Here is a 20,701-nt window from a genome sequence, read left to right on the forward strand (position 1 = left end):
AGTTGTTGCTGGCAAACATTTCCCTTTGGTGCTACTAAGAAAAACTGATACATTAGGCCTTTTCTTCATTTTAAGATGTCATTCTCTGTTCTGTATTTATAAAAAACACAGGGGAAAAAGATAAGAACTATGTATCCTTGCCAATGGATAAAAGAACACATAATTAAACAAGGTAACAATTTCAGGGGAGGGGTAGTAACCTAAGGCTCTGCATTAAACAAAGAAATCTAATACCAATGCCCTTTCCTCTCAACTATATAGTAACTTGTAGAACATTTCCTTCATTACTCTATCAGGGAGAGGCTTTATGCTGTGAAAATCTCAAAACCTAAGCTTACACAATGGTTTAATGTCCAATAGAAGAAAAACAACTCACTCCTCACTACTGATACCAAGTAACTGTTTCACAGTCTCTCCAGTACCATCTGTAATATCCGAGTGGTTATGTGAAATGGTTGCAGACTAGAAGCAGGCAGATCATAGTTTGCAAATTCAAGAATGTCTGACAGCAAATCACTTGAATCACGGGGAGTAGAGCCAGGACTGAAGAGTGTTAAACAGGTACAGAAGCAGGAGGTAAGTGTACCTGGAGTCACAGCGGAGGAGAGTTCTCTAATTCAATCAAGGTTAAATCAGGGAGTGAAGAAATACGGGTAAGACTAGGCAGCAAGGTCAGGACGCAGTAGCCAGACCAAGAAGCCAATCAGAGAAGACATACAATTATAAAGTGAAAGTTTGGGGAAATCTAAGCCTCACTTACTTATTCAGAGGAATCAAAAAGTTCCTTGAAAAAGGAATGGGGGGAATTCCTCGGTGGCACAGTGGTTAAGAATCTGCCTGCCAGTGCAGGCGTCATGGGTTGGATGCCCGGGCCCGGAAGAGCCCACATGCCGAGGAGCAACTAAGCCTGTGAGCCACAACTACTGAGCCTGTGCTCTAGAGTCCAGGAGCCACAAGTATTAAGCCCACGAGCCACAACTACTGAAGCCTGCGCACGTAGAGCACATGCTCTGCAACAAGAGAAGCCACCGCAAGGACACGCCCACACACCACAATGGAGAGGAGCCCCCTGCTCACTGCAACTAGAGAAAGCCCATGCGCAGCAACAAAGACCCAATGCAGCCAATAAATAAATAAATACATACATAAATAAATATTTAAAATATACAAAAATATTTAAAAAAAAGAAATACGGGTAAGACTAGGCAGCAAGGTCAGTAGGCAGTAGCCAGGCCAAGAAGCCAACCGGAGAAGACGTACAATTACAACGTGAAAGGCTGGGGAAATCTAAGCCACACTCACGGATTCAGAGGAATCCAAAAGGTCCTTGAAAAAGGAATGGTGGCTGAGTGGAGGCACATAACGAAACGTCAATTCTGGGGCTCCGGGGAAGTAAAATGGGATGTCATGTTCATATGCAATAAGGTTTCTACAATGCATGAAAGAACATTTTAGCCATTTTCTGGGACGTGAAAGGAGTTCTGAACAGGCAGTTTGAGAGCGATGAAGATGATGAAGAAGCCTCCTCCATGTTGCAACGGACAAGAGTCTGTCAAGTACACACATTTGAAGTCGATATAAAAGTAAATATAAGGAAGATTGCTGTGAAGATGTCTTAAATTAAGGGGCAGCATAAAATGACACAGGGTTTAACATCAGTTAAGTTTGGGTTTGGCCTCTAGTCTCGACAGTTATTGTCATGAACCTTAAGGAAGTCAGCTAACCATCCTGACATTGAGTGTGTATGTGATACTACTTTTTCAACTATAAATTTTATGAAATCTAAATACACATCAAGTATTTGTGGTAAAATTTTGCAACTAAATTGTAATTACAAAGAATTAGCATGGAAAAAAATGTAGAGTCTCTCAGTAACATTTTTTAATTCTAACTTTTTTTCTCTACCTTTTTAAAAAATATTTATTTATTTATTTAGGCTGTGCTGGGTCTTTATTGTGGCATGAGAGATCTTTTTGCAGCGGCATGTGAGCTTCTTAGTTGTGACACGCAAACACTTTGTTGAAAAATGTAGAATATCTTACTAATAATGTATACAATGATTACATATTAAAATGATATTTTGGATATAAGGGTTAAGTAAAAGATATTTATTTTTTCTGTTTCTTTCTACTTTTATTTTAAAGTGGCTACCACAAAATTTAAGATTACCTGTGTGGTCTGCATTATGTTTCTGATGAAGTGTTCCTCCTTTCTCATGACTCTCCGCTCCTTCTTTGACCCTCACCATCACCACCAAATATATTTTTAATCCTTTTGGATGAGAAGCCCAGCTACACAATGGTACACATTACCTTCACACAGTCAGAAGCTTTGGATGGTTCCCAAGTAAAGCTGGCAATGTTAGTAGTAAAATGAAATGAAAGCAAAGTAGGCATCTGACAGAAGTTGCTTTTTCCCTTCTGCAGTTTAGGATCTCAAGTTTTACTGCATTGATTTGTTGAGCATTCCACATGGGCATAGAATCTGGAAAATCTCTTAAGTTATATCTCAGGTCCCTGCCCAAATTTTAGCACAGAGCCAGGGTGGACATAGTGTGTTTTTCTATATAGAGCCTTCTGTTATGGGGGCTGGGATATACAGAAGCAGGGACTGAGCAAAGGCTTCAGTGTGTGGGTGGAAAAGGGCTTGTCATGATGAAGACCTGTTAGCAGCAGCTGTTGTCACAGTCATCTGTGAAAGCAGCAGGAACACAAGCACACTGAAGAGGTGGAGAGAGGAACCTCACACTCCTCTGCATCTGAGGCAGGACAGGATGGGATATGTGAACGTAGAGAGTCACAGCAGATCTGCAGAGTGTCCAGCTGAGTAGGGGAATATTTGTCTCCCAGCCTTGGCTTTTCTTGAGTCCTGGGCAGTTGGCCTCTGGCAACCAGTGGAGTAATCCTAAATAGAGTTACTATATTTCATGCTTTGGAATGTTCCCAGTAGATAGCCACTTCTTCAAAAGATACTTTTTTCACCTTTTGTGGTTGCCAATCATAGGCTTAAGTTTGGGTTTCCTTTTCTCCTAAGTGGCCCTCAGATGTAGAATGATTCCTAATCTATTTGATAGGATACATGTCTGTGGACTGACAAAAATCTGTCCCATCTGTCTTCAATTATCAAAACCAGTCTCTTCTTTTTTGACAGATGAAGAAGCATCTCTAGGGAATGCAGAAGGATCATTCATGAAGGTGTTACAAGCCCGGAAGAAGAACAACAGCACCGAGCTGACTGTTGAGCCAGAGAGGGCATCCTCAGACCAAAGTGCTGTCAGCTTGCCAACCTTCATGAATGAGCAGCTGGACTCGAATGCTGAAAGTGATGTTATCGGTGCACTAAATTACATACTGCCTTATTTCTCAGAGGGAAATCTACAAGATGTGAAATCAACATTATTACCAGTCATGCAACTTCTTTTTTCAAATGTACAAGATGCAGATACGCTCCTGGGCCGTTTGGAAAACAATATAAGGAACCCTTCCATCAACCCTATACCCAAGAATTCACCTTATAAAAATAAATTGAGGAAACTCTATTTTCTGGAAAATTTGTTAGATGCAGAAACTCAAGAACAAATTGATGAGGTTGAAAAGAAAGAAAAAACTGCCATGCTTATATATTCCAAACTTTTAGGTCCCAAATTTAAGCGCCCAATCTTTCAAAAGAAATTGGAAACTGCCGAACCACAGGAAAACAGTCTAGCAAAGACTGAAAGTGTAGGGGAAAGGCTCCTGAGAGTGAACAGCGTCCTCAAGGGCCCAAGGGGCATAAAGAAAAGGCACTTCAAAGCAGTGGGAGATGAGAGCGTCAGGAGGAAACAGAATGCACAGCCGTTTGTGGAGAACACTGCCAGAGAAAGAAGTCTCACGAGGCCATCCCCAATAGAGCTGGAACAGCTTCACATGGTGCAGAGGCCCCAGAAGTTAGTGGGAAACTCCTTCAACACAGAGCCGGCATTCATAAAGGAAGATAAGGCAGCAGTCTCTTCTTTCCTGAAACAGTATTCAAGGGGTAGGCTTTCTGGCTCCATCCCTCCAAACTCCCCATCTCAGGTTAAAAAGAAATCAAAAGACTTACCCTCCACTATTGTTGTTTTAGAAGATGCATATGCTAGAGTTATAAATCTGACAGCTTCTGAATTAATCTCACATTCCAGGAAAAAATACATCTTCCATAAAATTCGGTCTGGTCTGGTCCACAGAAGACCCGAAGCCGAATTGCGTGGAAAGTTCACAGAGAAAGGTTCTCCCAGTAGAATGATGCTTGTGAGGTGTCCTTTCTCTGCAGTGAGGAGCCTCATAAATTCCCCTCCAAGAGAGGCTTTTTCATCTTCAGGAGAACTGACTTCTCAAGAAAATCCTTTTCCAGAATTATTTTCTCTTTCAGACCCTTCTACAGAAAAGCCTACTCCAGAAAGCAATACTGCACAAAATGTCTTTGAAGAAGTAAAAACTCTATTCTGCCAGGAGGAACCGGCCCTGGAGTCACTGCCCATAGGAGTGATCCCACGGCACATTCTGCTGTTGCTGCAGACAACTTTATCCCAACTGTTCAACACACCAGTGAAGCACAGTGGGAGGACCACAGCGTGGGCACTGAATTATCCTCTAAGCCCCCAGGCTCCACTTTCCCAGCGCTCGCATCCCCGGGTGATCAATTTGAAGCTCAGCTAAACCAGCAGCTATGGTCCCTCATCCCCAGCAATGACGTGAGAAGGCTCATTTCTCATGTTATCCGGACTTTGAAAATGGACTGCTCGGAGACCCACGTGCAGCTGGCCTGTGCCAAGCTCATCTCCAGAACAGGCCTCCTGATGAAGCTCCTCAGTGAGCAGCAAGAAGTAAAGGCATCGAAGGCAGAATGGGATACGGACCCGTGGAAAACCGAGAACTATATCAGTGAGAGTGCAGGAGCCCAGGGTGAACAGAAGGAGCAGGAGCCCAGTGAGGTGAGGATGAGCCCTGAAACACGGGAGCTGCACGTGTACTCAGTGTAGGACGTGCCATTAAAGTGCCCAAGCAGGAATCCCAGGGCCTCCTAGTGTGTATCTTATCTCAGCCATGAACCTGGCTTAGACAGTGATCTCCCACTTGGCTCATTTAGAGAATGTGCCACGACTCCTAGGGTAGACGACAAGAGGACATAACACACAGATAAATAAATGGTAGAAGAAAATGCTAATGAGAAGAGTAATACCATTAAATTTGGCTTGTTCTTCTAGAAGCTTCTGGCCTGAAAGGACTGAGTCATAGTAATTTAAGGATAGTTAGCTTTCATCTCTTCAATCTCCTTGTTTTAAAAAAATGTTATTTATTATTTTAGCTCACAAAAGAAGTTCCAGCATACGGCTATAACAAGAAACTCATCTTGGCAATATGTGTAACTGGAGTAGTGATGACTTTCATTATCATTTTCTGTCTCATTGAGGTAAGGACAGTAATTAATTCAGATTCAGATTCCTGCATATCCTTTGCCCAGACTCACCAATTTTTTCATTTATTTATTTATTTATCTATTTATTGGCTGTGTTAGGCATTCGTTGCTGCACATGGGCTTGCTCTAGTTGTGGCGAGTGTGGACTACACTTCATTGTGGTGCGCAGGCTGCTCATTGTGGTGGCTTCTCTTGTTACAGAGCACAGGCTCTAGGCATGTGGGCTTCAGCAGTTGTGGCACATGGGCTCAATACTTGTGGGGCATGGGCTTAGTTGCTCCATGGCATGTGGTATCTTCCTAGGGTAGGCATCAAACCCGTGTCTCCTGCATTGGCAGGTGGATTCTTAACCACTGCGCCACCTAGGAAGTCCCCAATTTTTAATATTTTGTCCATGTTCTTTATATCCTCTCTCTTTCCCACTATATCTCTATGTGGGTATGTAGAAGCAGTAAATAGTTTTCCTAAACCATTTCAGAAAGTTACAAAAAAAAAAAAATTTCATATTCAGAACCCACAAACTGAAAATCAAAGCCGCCTTTCCACCTGATTCTAACTTGATAGTTCTCTTCAGTCACTAGGATTGAGATACAATTTGTTGTTTTACTTAAAAGTATATTCCCAGGATTTTTTTTCTTGCAGGGGGTGGGGCATCTGCGTTGCATCTTCACTGTGGTGCGCAGGCTTCTTGTTGCACAGGCTTCTCTTGTTGCAGAGCCCGGGCTCTAGGCACACCGGCTCATTAGTTGTGGCGCACGTGCATAGTTGCTCCGCAGCATGTGGGATCTTCCTGGAGCAGGGAACGAGGGACTGAACCCGTGTCCCCTGCAGTATCAGGCAGGTTCTTCTTCCCTGGGCCACCAGGGAAGCTCCCCCAGGATCGTTAAAGGAACTCCTCTCCCGGGAGATCTTTCTGGAGTTGAATCCTAATAACAAGCCATTAGACTCTTTTGACAAGTTGAGTTGATAAGAAGGCCAGAGTTGACATGATAGTAAAATTCCTTCAACTCAAAAAACTATGTTGATTTGATGTCCTCCCCAGTCACTCTCATTCTACCATTGCTTTCTTTCCTTGTTGGCTGAAGTGATGAGAGATGTATAATCTCCCCCCTCAGGGAGCTATTGGTCCCCCTGGCAGGGCTGAAAGCACATGGTTAAAAGACAAAAGTGTGATCTTGTCAACTGCTTACATTTACTTAGCAGCTTTCTTCTCTGGTGTGTTAGGCTTGTGTAGCTGGGTTCCATTACAGCAGTGCAAGGAACATCCAGCAGCAGGCTCCCTAAAGTATGTCCTATTTATGGTAGCTTGTCCCTGGAGCCAGCCTGCTTACCTTCTGTTCACTTACATAATGAGTTATTACTTTTCCCAACAGGCACTTGCTAACCGCATCAAAAGAGTGATTTCAATCAGCTGCCAATCTTGATTCTCCCCTACCAATCCAACCTACTTTATTTGCCTTTTCTACTGTTGTGGCTGCCCTCCATTCCAGCCTAAGCAGCCCCCCACTATATGCTAGTTACACCATACCCATTCCTCCGTTTGTCTGTGCCTCTGCCCATCGAAAATCCTTTATTTTGCTTTGCCTGTGGAAGTCCTATGAAGCTCTCAAAAGCCAGCTCAAGTTCGTCTTTCCTCGTACAGCCTTCCCTGAATACTCCAGCCCTCCTGACCCTAGTCCTGTGAGGTTTGTCACCACTTCTTAGGGGCCATAGCAAAGCAGTTCCTTCCCCTCAGAACTCACAGAGGTGGTAAACAGGTTTTTAAAAGGTGGCTCCCCCAGAGAGAAACACCAGGGTCAGCACAGCATGGACAGAGCAGAGGTGTGTGAGAACCAATGGCTCCCTAGCCTGGCAGACTTGAATAAAACCTGACATGATGTATGAACTGCTAGAGAGAATCGTGTCTGTCTGCAGGAGGGTTGGTCAGCAGTGAAAGCATAGAAAAGGTGAGGCGAGCCCAACACGGGCGGTGCCCATCCTCACATTGCCCGAGAGTAGAGATGGCACCTTAGCCAGCGTAACTGGAGGGTCCGGCCCAGTCACCAGGCTGTGCCAGTTGAGGAGATGGATGGATCCAGCTACCTCAGGCCTTTCCAGTATACGCAGGATTCAGCTGATTCCTTTCATTCCAATCCTGTTCTTACCAAGTAGCCTTCCGATTGTGTGATTGTGCTTTAGTATGCCACAGAGGCCTTGTCTGTCTCTAGAGAAGGTAATTCTCTGATTGTGTAGACACACATGCCCTGCCTGTAGAACATGTACTTCTCATTATGAAGTGAGAATTTGGCATTCTGATTTTTGATCAGTCCTGTGATATTGATAACGGGAGACAGCCACACTAGGAAGAGGTGGGTTCTCTCTTGGTGAGAAGAGCATGATTCCTGAGCCCAGGAGGCTGGGGACTAGCATGGGGTCAGCTTGCTAGTCATTGGCCATGGCCCAGACTACCCTCTACACCTCCAGGTGGCATATGGACTTTTGCTTTTTTAGAATTTGTATAAAGTCCCCTTTTTATTCTTTTTAGCTTCTGTGTAGTTTAACCTTGCATTTCTTTTGTTTTTTTTTTTGGCTTGTGGGATCTCAGTTCCCCAGCTAAGGATTGAACCTGCACTCTCAGCAGTGAAAGCGAGGAGTCCTAACCATGATTTCCTCTCCCCACATACACAATAAACTGTTTGAGGACAGGGGCCATGCAGTGTTTTTCCTATGGAAGTTCAATGGAAGAGATTTGAGGCGTTATGTCAGTTCCACAGTGAGGAACAATGCAACCGAATATTTATTTGAAGTAGCATAGAGAGTCCAGCAATAGACCCATGTGTTGTGAAGACTTTTGAAATGTCATGTTTCAATATTCGAATGAGTGGAAGAAAATGAACAAATGGTAATAGAGTAGCTGCCTAACTCGTTGGGCGGTGAGGGGGGATGGGAAATAATAGCAGATCCCTATTTCTCACCTTAAATTAACATATTTCCATAAATGTGAGAGAAGACCACATAAAAGTATTAGAAGAGTGCCACAATGTTTATGGCAGCACTATTTACAATAGCCCAGGACATGGAAGCAACATAAATGCCCTTCAACAAGATGAATGGATAAAGAAAATGTGGCACAGGGCTTCCTAGGTGGCGCAGTGGTTAAGAATCCGCCTGCCAATGCAGCGGTCACGGGTTCGATCCCAGCTCCAGGAAGATCCCACATGCCACGGAGCAACTAAGCCCATGTGCCAAAAAAAAAAAAAAAAGAAGATGTGGCACATATATACAATAGAATACTACTCAGCCATAAAAAGGAATGAAATTGAGTTATTTGTAGTGAGGTGGATGGACCTAGACTCTGTCATACAGAGTGAAGTAAGCCAGAAAGAGAAAAATAAATACCGTATGCTAACTCATATATATGGAATCTTAAAAAATGGTACTGGTGAACCCAGTGGCAGGGCAGGAATAAAGATGCAGATGTAGGAAAAACAAAAGTATTAAAAGAGGGACTTCCCTGGTGCCGCAGTGGATAGGAATCCACCTGCCAATGCAGGGGACATGGGTTGGATCCCTGGGCCAGGAAGATTCCGCATGCCGCAGAGCAGGTAACCCCGTGCGCCAAACTACTGAGCCTGCTCTCTAGAGCCTGTGAGCCACAACTACTGAGCCCACACAACGCAACAACTGAAGCCTGAATGGTCTAAGGCCCGCATTCCGCAACTACTGCGCCCACGTGCTGCAGCTACTGAAGCCCACATGCCTAGAGCCTGTGCTCCACAAAAAGAGAAGCCTCCACAATGAGAAGCCAGCGCAGAGTAGCAAAGAGTAGCCCCTGCTCGCTGCAACTAGAGAAAGCCTGCTCACATCAGTGAAGACCCAATGTAGCAAAAAAAAAAAAAAGTATTAGAAGAAAATAAACACAATATTTTTATAATATGGTGGGGAAAAGCCTTCAGAGCCTGATGGCAGGAGCAGAACCTTTGATAGATTGACCACCTCGTCTGTGACACCAACTTAGCACTGATTCATGTCAAGAGTAAGATGAAGAATTTTGCATATATTGTCTGATTTGATGCCCACAGTCCTGTGAGGATGGTGTTACTTTCCCTCTTTCATAGATGAAGGAGATCAATGTAAAGCCCCAGTGGCCAAACCAAGAGCAGAAGCCAGTTTCACCTAACTTGTACTCCCTACTCTGCTCTTCTGTCTCCTTAGAGACAAAAACACTGGGAGGATTTGAAACATTGAAATTCAATAAAAGCCAATATTTATTTACTATAAAGAGATTTTTTGGGTTTTGTTGGTTTGTTCATGGGGGGATTTGGGGCCACACTGCACAGATTGTGGGATCTTAGTTCCCTGATCAGGGACTGAACCCGGGCCACAGCAGTGAAAACGCTGAGTTCTAGCCACTGGACCACCAGGGAACTCCGACGAGTTTCAAAAATCAACAAGAACAGGACACACAGTCCAGGGGAGATGGGGGCAAGGGCTGTGAAGAAGAGGAGCTGTGTTGAGTCTGCCATCATAGCTGCCTGTCCTCTCCTCATGGCTCACGTGGCGCAGGTTTTGTCAGCCAGGCCGGTGACACCTCATGACATAAACATCATCTCTGTTATTTTCTTCAAGATCTTTTGTAATCTGTCTAGCATTCATTGTATTTGATTTTTAGTGTGGTTGAGAGAGGGGATCTCTCTCCCTCTACAGGAAGATCCAGTTGTTTTCAAAACTTTCATTGAATGGTTCATTCCTTTTTCCCTGGTCTAAACTACTGTCTTTATCTGGACTCTATTCTGCTGATGCAGTTATCTTTTCCTGGATCAGTACCAATATCGCACTGCTTAACTCCAGTTGCTTTGTAACATATTTTGTATCCAGTGGGGAAAGGTCCTGCTCTTTGGTCTTCTCTCTCATCCGTATCATAACTGTGCTTGCGTATATTCTCTACCAAATGTCAGCTGGCCAGGTTTTGTTTTAAAATTATCCTGGATATAAATGGATTGCATTAAATTTGTAGGTTAATTGGAGGAGAACTGACCTCTTTATAACATTCTAGGAAGATGATGTCTCATGCCATGTATGTATTTCTTCTTAATGTCCTTCAGAAAGGTTTGAATGTTTCATCACATAGGCCTTACACATTAAAACAGAAAAGTTTTGATGTTTTCATCACATAGGGCTTAACATAGATTAAGTTGTTTCCTAGGCACTTTATGTATTTTTATTCACATAGTAAATGGGATCGTTCTTCTATTTTTTAGTTACTTATTTGTGTTATACAGCAAAGCTGTTGAGGCTTATATGTTGATCTCTTGATTTTGTATGCAGCCATCTTACTGAACTCTCATATTACTTCCCATAAAACTTCACGTCATTCTTTTGGTCTTTTCAGATCCATCATTTCATAGGCAAATCTGTTTGTCTCTTCCTTTCCAATACTTCAATTTTCTTATACTACTGATTAGGGCCTCCTCCACAGTGATGAGTAAGAGCAGGAATGATAGGCATCCTACTCTTGTTCTTGACTTTAAAACAAAGCTTGGGTTTCTGGTACATACTTTTCTTTTCTTTTCCTGCTTCTACGAGTTTTTCTTAGGAATTATCTGTTGAACGTTATCTAAAACAGTCCATAAAATGTATTGGCATCTGCATGCAAGACCCGGAGTAAGGTACTGTGGGAGAGTCAAAGGATTACTAAACAGGATAGAATTCCTGTGCTTACAGAAGTTATCATCTCACTGGGTCGATAGGAATTAAAATAAAAAGGAGTGAATGAGGCTGTGGAAATAGTTGTAATGGACAATCATGGTCATGTTTTCTTTCACAACAGATTCATGCTCACAGGGTAGCAGCAGCAGCAGCAGCACAGGGAGATGAAGAAACAGGGCAACTGCCCAAGGGCCACAAAAGGTGAGTGGGGCTGAACATCCCGCCTGTCCTCCACGCTAAGCCACATGCAAAGGTCCCCCAAGACCCTGGGGGCCAGACACCGAGAACGTCTGTGAGGCCAGCACGCAGGGGATGCTTTTCAAGCTCCCAGGTCTGTGGTGATTCTGCTCGTTGTGATCCTGGACTCAGGCGCCCATTTAGTCCTGAGAAGCCCAGAGGTAACACAGGTGAGAGAGGTGGGAAATGTAACACTAACTGTGTGTGTTTTCCTCCAAGGGGCTTTTTTCCCTTTCTTCTGCGAAAGAGAAGCTCAAGGGATGGCGAGAGTGAGGTAACTTTGAGGAGGGTAACGTATGGTGGCCGGAGAAGGCAGGGAGATGCAGAGTTCATATTTCCCTTTCTGTGTTCTAGGAGGGCTTTCACTGGAGAAGGCGGCCACTTTGGCTTAGGGATATGTATAGACCTCTCAACACCACACGTGAGAAAAACAAGGCACAGAAGCTACACGACCAGGAGTCTTCTGATGAGGATGAGATTTTCCATAAGGATGCAGGGTAGATGAGAGGGGACAAGTTAAAATTCTCATCTAAAATGGGGAAATAATGAAAAGTGTAATTGTTCCTTTTGAGAGTAAAAGCCTTGGCATTATTCTTCTTATCTCAGGGAAGGCAGCAAAGCCCCAGCAGAGGATGTTTAGGCTGCAGATGCGGCTGCTGGGGAGACGGGTGTGGAAAGTGAGGCCGCACACGAGACCGCGACAATGTGAGCCCCGTCCTGCCTCAGGCCATCTGCACATTTCATTTTCCAGGATTGGCTTCTCAGCATCACTTGTCAAATGCTTCTTTTTCTCATTTTGTAAAAAAATACATTTATTTATTTATTGGCTGTGTTGGGTCTTCATTGCTGCACACAGGCTTTCTCTAGTTGTATTGAGCAGGGGCTAGTCTTCATTTCAGTGCACGGGCTTCTCATTGCGGTGGCTTCTCTTGTTGTGGAGCATGGGCTCTAGGCAGGTGGGCTTCAGTAGTTGTGATACATGGGCTCAGTAGTTGTGGCTCATGGGATCTAGAGCACAGGCTCAGTAGTTGTGGCGCACAGGTTTAGCTGCTTCACGGCATGTGGGAAGCTCCATGACCAGGGCTCAAACACACGTCCCCTGCATTGGCAGGCGGATTCTTAACCACTGCTCCACCAGGGAAGTCCCTTCACTGAATTTTAGATTCTTTTCCTGTATAGGTCATTACACAGCATTGAGTACAGTTCCATGTGCATACACTAGGTCCTTATTAGTTACCTATTTTTTTATTTCTTTATCTTTACAATGGAAATTCCCTTGTAGGGCTATTTGAGAATCAAATGAGATGCCCATGAGTGAGTTGCACACATAAGCATGTCTGGTAGGCCCCAGAAATGGCTTCTGAACATCGAGCACTTCAGGTAGAATTTTCACATGTCAAATGGAAGGATTAGATATAACGTGCTGGGAAGGAGCAGCCCCTCCCCAGAGATGGCTGGGCCCGTGGCGTGACTGAGGCTCAGTCACCTGACTCAGCCCATTGACCAAGGGCCCCGGGCACTGCTTTGAAATTCATCCCTGTTTTTGTACTAAGGCAATGCCTCCCACAGGCTTCTCCTGACCAGTGATTGAGTGCAATGGAAATACTTCACTCAGGGGGGCCCGTTCCTAGGGGATAGGGGTTGGCTGACTTTGACCACAGGATTCCTGGAAGGCCTTGCTAGACCTTCCTTAGATTGCATGGCAGTATAGGATGCTTCCACCCAACCTTTTCTTCCTCTCTCCTTCACTTGGTGTCGGATTTGCATTGCAGCCTGACAGCCTCTCGGGTTTTTCGGGTTTCCTCCCTATTTCTCTTACACAGGCATTTCTCCTAACAGTGTCTATGCATGTTTCATCCTGCTTCAGCGTCTGCTTTCTTGGAGGGCCTGGACTAACACATTCAGAGTGACAATGCCAAGAAATGGGTATTATATCCCTCTTGCCAATTAGCAAACTGTATATGGCTTATCCTAATAATTCTATCAACATGTATAACCTATCATCTTTCCTTTGGAAAATTCCCAGGGCCTTTTCCAAAGATTAACTTCACCTTTTACTGTAGATTGTGGCTGCCTCAAGGTAAGAGAAATGAAATATATTAGTGGAAAACACATATCAGAAAATATTCCGGGATATAAGAACATTAAATAGGAGGTCAAATGATAGAATTATCATACAATTAAGGCATGAAGAAAAATACAATTACTATAAAAAGTAGGATCCTAGGTTTATGCTAACTTCTCACTCACCTGTAACAGCTTTCACTCCATCCATCACCTTATTCAGATCAACTTTTCCATTAGCTCTGAGGAAAAGGGCCAGTTCAGACGTGTAATCAATGTCAAAAGCTCAAACATACAAAGGATGTATATTGATGGGAAATTCCAGGGAAATTCCATTGATGTCATAATTTTACCCAGACTTATATTAAACCTCTGGATTTCAAGGATTTAGCTGACCTCTATATTTTAAAAAAGATGTCTTGTATATTAGAGTTTGCACAGGGGAAAAAGTACTTTTTCCAGTGTTTCTCGATCATTGGTGTTGGTCAGCTGTCTGGTAACACTTACTTCAGGTACTGCTGTCAGCTATTTGTGCCCTAGCTCGAACAGGAGCCACTGGTTCAGACTAGGTTGTTAAATGAATGCATCCTGGAGCGTGTAGTGCCTGAGAGAGTTAAAATATCAGAATTCAACTAAGGGAAAGGGGGATAGAAAGAGTCTTCTACACCGAAGAGAGGCTGAGAAATGTGAAGAAAAAAATCTAGGTACAATGTATGCAGAACTAGAGGCAGTTTAGCACCGAAGAAGAATGAAGTACAGATTAGGGAGAGGAGTTCAAGAGAGGCAGGCTGAGCTCAGATCATTGAGGAATTTGCAAGCTACTGTAGGAAGCTTAGATTTATCTAAATACCAGGTTATGTGAAGTCTTTGAGGGGTTATAAGTTCAGGAATGATATGGACCAATTTGTATTTTATTTCATTTTTCTTTAACTTGAATTTATAATTACTTTACTAAGAATTGCATTTATATTAGAATAGATAAGTGGTGTCATCAAAATGGTGACCAAGATAGGTCAGCCCCAACTTCCGTTCCCCTCACAAGACCCACTTGCAAGTATACACAGACAAGACACCTTTGTGAAAATCCCAGAATACGGTGGTGAGGCTAAATCACCTCGCTGGACCACAGACACCAAGAAGGACTGCATTAGAAGGGTAAGAGTATCAGCTGCATTCTGACCACATTGCTCCTCTTCCAGACCGGCACAGTACTGCACCGAGAGGGCCTCCAGGCTTATGGTTTCTCTAGGGGGAAAAAGAGTGCCCGAGGTAGAAATCTAGCTCCCCCATAGTTGTGGGTTGCTTCCTGGGAGGCCCACTTGGGTCTTGTCTCATGGGTATTGTGGGGAGAATCCGTGGTGCTTGACCACTGGAGATCAGCTCAAGATGGGGAAGGGGAGCAGGGCTTACAGCAACCAGAACTCAGATTTTGGCAGACTGTGTTTCTCCTAGCAGCGGTGCCTGAGGAGATATCCCAGCCAGAGGCTTTGCGCATCTGCGGAGCAGGCTGCTTGGACCGTCTGGCCAGGGAACTCAGTGTAAAATTCTGCCAAGCTGGGCTGGCCTTGGAGCCTGTTCTGCCATTCTGCCCAGGCGGGGGAGCTAATTAGAAGCCTACCTACTGCTGAATATAGCCCCCGGCTTGGCCCAACCAAGATGCCTAATCAGAGCACACAGGAAGCTGTGTACCCATCCTAAACTCCCATGTAAAGCAGCTCTTGAGCAGAGAACCCAGCCAGCGCCTCTACCCATTTCCAGAGTCCCGTTAGTAGCCCCATGTTGCCAGGGAGCTCAGGGCAAATTCTGCCTTTTATTGTTCCCCAGCCAATAAGCCATGCGGACCTTGGAGTCTCTTCTGCAACCCCACCCAGGCAGGGAAGCAAATTAATGGCCCCTGCCTACTGCTGAGTACATCCCTCAGTCCTGCCCAATCAAAAAGCCTACTGAGAGATCCTGGAAAATGTGTAGACCACCCTGCAGCCCCACTTGCAGAAGCACCCAAGCAGAGCCCAACAGTGGCTCTGCTATCTGCAGAGCTGAGCTGGTGGCACTGTCTGGCCAGGGAGATTGATAGACAGCCTTGCCTCATTTGAGTACCCCAATGAGTTGTACCAGTGATGGAGTCTGTCCTACAGCCCCACCCAGGCTGGGAAGCAAATTCAAAGCCCTGACTAGGGATGTATATAGCTTCTGGACACATCTGACCAAGAAGCATAACCAGAACACCTGGGAAATTGCACAGCCCATCCTATAGACTGGTTTAAAATGATGCCTGAGTGTAGCCAAAAAAAAAAAAACGACAACCTAAGAGAAATGGATAAATTCCTAGAAGCATACAACCTACCAAGACAGAATCAAAAAAAAATAGAAAAATCTGAACAGACGAAAACAAATAAGGATATTGAGTCAGTAATCAAAATCCTCACAAGGAAAGCCCTGGACCAGTGGTTTCCCTGGTGAATTTTACCAAACACTTAAAAAAGAATTAACACCAATCCTTCTCAAAATCTTCTAAAAAAATGGAGAATTGAACACTTCAAAGCTCATTTTATGTGGTTAACATTACCCCGATACCAAAGCTAGATAAGGACACCGCAAGAAAACGATAAGCCAATATACTTGATGAACACAGAAGCAAAAAATTTCAACCAAATTCTAGCAAACCAAATTCAACATTAAAAGAATTATACACCATGATCAAGCGGGATTCAGCCCTCATATGCAACGATGGTTTAACATACGCAAATCAATAAATGTGGTACACCACAGTAACAGAATGAAAGATAAAAATCATACAATCATCTCAATGGATGCAGAAAAGCTATTTCACAAAACTCAGCACCCATTCATGATAAAAACTGTCAATAAACTGGGTAGAGAAGGAATGTACCTCAATATAATAAAGGTTATATATATGACAAGCACACAGTTAATATCATACTCAGTGGTGAAAGACTGAAACCTTTTCCTCTAAGAGCAGAAATAAGACAAGGGTGCCCACTCTTATCAGTTCTATTCAATATAGTACTGAAAGTCTTAGAGCAATTAGGCAAGAAAAAGAAAAGGCATCAGAATCAGAAAGGAAGACATAAAATTGTCTCTATTTGCATATTTTATATATAGAAAGTCCTGAAGACTCCACTAAAAAAAAAAGTTAGATTTTATTAACAAATTCAGTAAAGATGCAGGAATACAAAATCAACATACAAAAAGCAGCAGTGTTTCCAGACACAGAGAACAAACGTACGGCTACCAAGGGGGAAGGGTGTGTGTGTGTGTGTAGGATAAATTGGGAGATTGGGATTGACATATGCACACTATTGATACTATGTCTACAATATATACCCAGTGAGAACATACTGTATACCACAGGGAACTCTACTTAATGCTCCTTGGTGACCTAAATGGGAAGAAAATCCAAACGAGGAGATATATGTATATATAGCTGATTCACTTCACTGTACAGCAGAAACTAACACAACATTGTAAAGCAACTATACGCCAATAAAAATTAATAAAAAAAAGCAGTAGTGTTTTTATACACTAACAATGAATTACTGGAAAAAGAAATAAAACAATCCCATTGATAACAGCATCACAAACAGTAAAATGCTTAGGAATAAATTTGGAAGAGACAGAAATAAATGAAGAGATTGCCTGCATTCACTGACTGGAAGAATTAATGATGTTAAAATTTCCATACTACCCAAAGCCATCTAGAGAGTCAATGTAATCGCTACCAAAGTTCCAATGGCATTTTACCAAATAGAAAACACAATTCTAAAATTCATTAGGAACCATGAAAGATCCTTAATAGCCAAAGCATCCTTAGAAAGAAGAACAAAGCTGGAGGCACCACACGTCCTGATTTCAAACTATATTACAGAGCTATAGTAATCAAACAGTATGGTACTGGCACAGAAACACAGACTTAGGCCAATCAAAGAGCCCAGATATAAATCCATGCCTGTATGGACAACTAATATTTGACAAGGGAACCAAGAGTACTCAATGGAGAGAAGACAGTCCCTTTATTAAATGGTGCTGGGAAAACTGGATATTCACGAGGAAAAGAACAAAACTAGACCTCGGCTTATACCACTCATAAAAATTAGCTCAAAATGGAATACAGACATAAATGTAAGACCTGAAACCATAAAACTCCCAAGGAAAACATAGAGAAAAAGCTCTCTGACATTGGTCTTGGCAATAATTTTTCAGATATGACACAAAGCATGAGAAACAACATAAAAAATAAGCAAGTGGGACTATATCAAACTAAAGTGCTTCTGCACCACAAAAGAAGCAATCAACAAAATGAAAAGGCAACCTACAAAATGGAAGAAAATATTTACAAACCATATACATGATAAAAGCTTAATAACCAAAATATATAAGAAACACATAAGCCTCAAGAGCAAAGAAACCAAATAATACAAATTAAAAATGGGTGAAGGGACCAAATAGACATTTTTTCCAAAGAAGATATTCAGAAGGCTAACAGGTACATGAAAAGGTGCTCAAGATCACTGATCATCAGGGAAATGCATATCAAAACCATAATGAAGTGTCACCTCACACCTGCTAGAGTGGCTATCATCAGAAAGAGATAAGAAATAGTGATGAGGATATGAAGAAAAGGGAACATTTGTACATCATTGGTGAAAGTGTAAATTGGTGCAGCCACTATGGAAAAGAATATGGATGTTTCTCCAAAAAATGAAAAATAGAGCTATATGATCCAGCAATTACACTTCTGGGTATATATCTGAAGGAAACAAAATCACTATCTTAAAGAGATATCTGTATCCCCATGTCCTCTGTAGCATAATTTACAATAGCAAAGGTATGGAAACAACCGAAGCATCCACTGAGAAATGAATGGATAAAGAAAAAGTAATGGACTATTACTCAGCCATAAAAAAGAAAAAAAATTTTCCATTTGCAACAACTTGGATGGACTTTGAGGGCATCATGGTAAGTGAAGTAGGTCAGACATAGAAAGGTAAATACTTATCATCTCACTTATATGTGGAGTCTAAAAAAACACTTCATAGGAACAGAGAATACATTGGTGGTTACCTGTGGTAGGGGTTGGGGAAATGGGTGAAGGTGGTCAAAAGGTACAAACTTCAAGTTATACGATAAACAATTTCTGGGGACACAATGTACAGCATGATGATTATACTTAACAGTACTGTGTCGTATACTTGAAAGTTCATAAGTAAGTAGATCTTAAGAGTTGCTATCATAACAAAGAAAAATTTGTAACCGTGTGAAGTGATGTATGTTAACTAAGCTTGTTGTGGCAATCATTTTGTAATATATATGTACATAAAATCATTACACTTAAACTTACAGAATGTTATATGTCAACTGTATCTCAATAGAACTGGAAATAAGAAATACAGATAAAAATCAATATATAGATACAAAACACAGAGAACATCTACATTCTATCCTTCCCCAACCTCTTACCCTTGGGTTCTACTTCTCAACAGTAATTACTTTTTGCTCTTTTGTTTTTAGTTTTGGCTTGCTCCATAATTCTAAATGATATGCTTGTTCCTATATTTCTTGAATAATCAATGTGATAGAATGTCTATTAGTTGTTATAAAAGATAAACATTGTTTTTCATTTCCAATACTATGTAATCCCCTTTTCATATTTTGGGGGAATATTTTAATTTAAAGTTTTATACATTGCTTTTCGGGTTTCCTAGGTGGCGCAATGGTTGAGAATCTGCCTGCCAATGCAGGGGACGTGGGTTCGATCCCTGCTCCAGGAATATCCCACATGCCGTGGAGCAACTAAGTCCGTGTGCCACAACAACTGAGCCTGTGCTTTAGAGCCCATGAGCCACAACTACTGAGCCCATGTGCTGCAACTACTGAAGCCCACGTGCCTAGAGCCCGTGCTCCGCAACAAGAGAAGCCACGGCAATGAGGAGCCCACGCACCACAACGAAGAGTAGCCCCCACTCACCGCAACTAAAAAGAAAGCCCGCGCACAGCCAAAAAGACCCAACACAGCCAATAAAATAAATAAACTTATTTAAAAAATTTTTATACATTGCTTTTATAACTCTACAATATACTTATTCCTTTAACTCTTTGGTCCATTACATTTATTTTTTAGGATTTACTATTTATTTCTCTTTTTCTTGGTATTCTGAAATTCTACAATAGTATAGCTTTGTCTAAGTCTTTATTCATTTCTGCTGGTCACAAAATAGGTTATTCTATCTGGATACTTCTGTTCTTCATTTTTTTTCAGAAACATGTTCCAATTATTTTTGCTTGATAATTTTCTCTGCCTTTTCCATAGCTGGAAATTTTAGTATGTGCAAATTTTCTCAATCTAATACTAGGCTACCTTCATTTAATACTTTGTTTTTATTGCTTCATTCCTTTTAAAAAAAATTCTACTTTCTAAGAGAAAGACAAATATCATATGATATCACTTATATGTGGGATCTAAAATATGACACAAATGAATTTATCTACGAAACAGAAACAGACTTACAGACATAGAAAACAGACTTGTGGTTGCCAAGGGGAAGTAGGGGAGGGGAGGGATGGACTGGGAATTTGGGATTAGCAGATGCAAACTATTATGTATAGAATGGATAAGCAACAAGGTCCTACTGTAAAGCACAGGGAACTATATTTAGTATCCTGTGATAAGCCATAACAGAAAAGAATGTATATGTATGTATAACTGAATCACTTTGCTATACAGCAGAAATGAACACATTGTAAATCAACTATATTTCAGCATTTTTCAAAAATTCTTGAAGATTTGCTCCACTTGCTTTCTCATGCCTTACACAGAATATTTTTTATTAATATTCTTGATTTCCAAGCTATTTTTTTAAATCGACCTTTCTACCTTAACTGATGGGTATCCAAAGGTATAAATATCAGAGCTCTTTGTTGAGTTTTTTTAAATTAATTAATTAATTAATTGGCTGCATTGGGTCTTCGTTGCTGTGCATAGGCTTTCTCTAGTTGTGGCGAGGGGGGCTACTCTTCCTTGTGGTGTGTGGGCTTCTCATTGTGGTGGCTTCTCTTGTGGAGCATGGGCTCCAGGCACACGGGCTTCAGTACTTGTGGCATACGGGCGTAGTAGTTGTGGCTCACGGGCTCTAGCGCACAGGCTCAGTTGTGGTGCACAGGCTTAGTTACTCCATGGCATGTGGGAATCTTCCTGGCAGAGGGATTGAACTCATGTCCCCTGCATTGGCAGGCAGATTCTTAACCATTGTGCCCCCAG

At 42.3% G+C, this 20,701-nt stretch overlaps 1 protein-coding gene across 1 annotated transcript; it reads left to right on the forward strand.

Moving 5' to 3' along the window:
- The first annotated feature begins 854 nt into the window (after nucleotides 1-854).
- Nucleotides 855-13,257, forward strand: LOC130839627 (leucine-rich repeat-containing protein 37A-like). Its single transcript, XM_057713857.1, is given in 8 exon segments — nucleotides 855-858; nucleotides 3,151-4,449; nucleotides 4,452-4,951; nucleotides 5,326-5,430; nucleotides 11,246-11,325; nucleotides 11,581-11,635; nucleotides 11,934-12,066; nucleotides 13,229-13,257. Coding segments are annotated over 8 exon segments (2,205 nt in total).
- The last annotated feature ends 7,444 nt before the right edge of the window (nucleotides 13,258-20,701 follow it).

Source organism: Hippopotamus amphibius, chromosome 17, assembly GCF_030028045.1.
Source record: "Hippopotamus amphibius kiboko isolate mHipAmp2 chromosome 17, mHipAmp2.hap2, whole genome shotgun sequence".
Lineage (NCBI taxonomy): Eukaryota > Metazoa > Chordata > Mammalia > Artiodactyla > Hippopotamidae > Hippopotamus > Hippopotamus amphibius.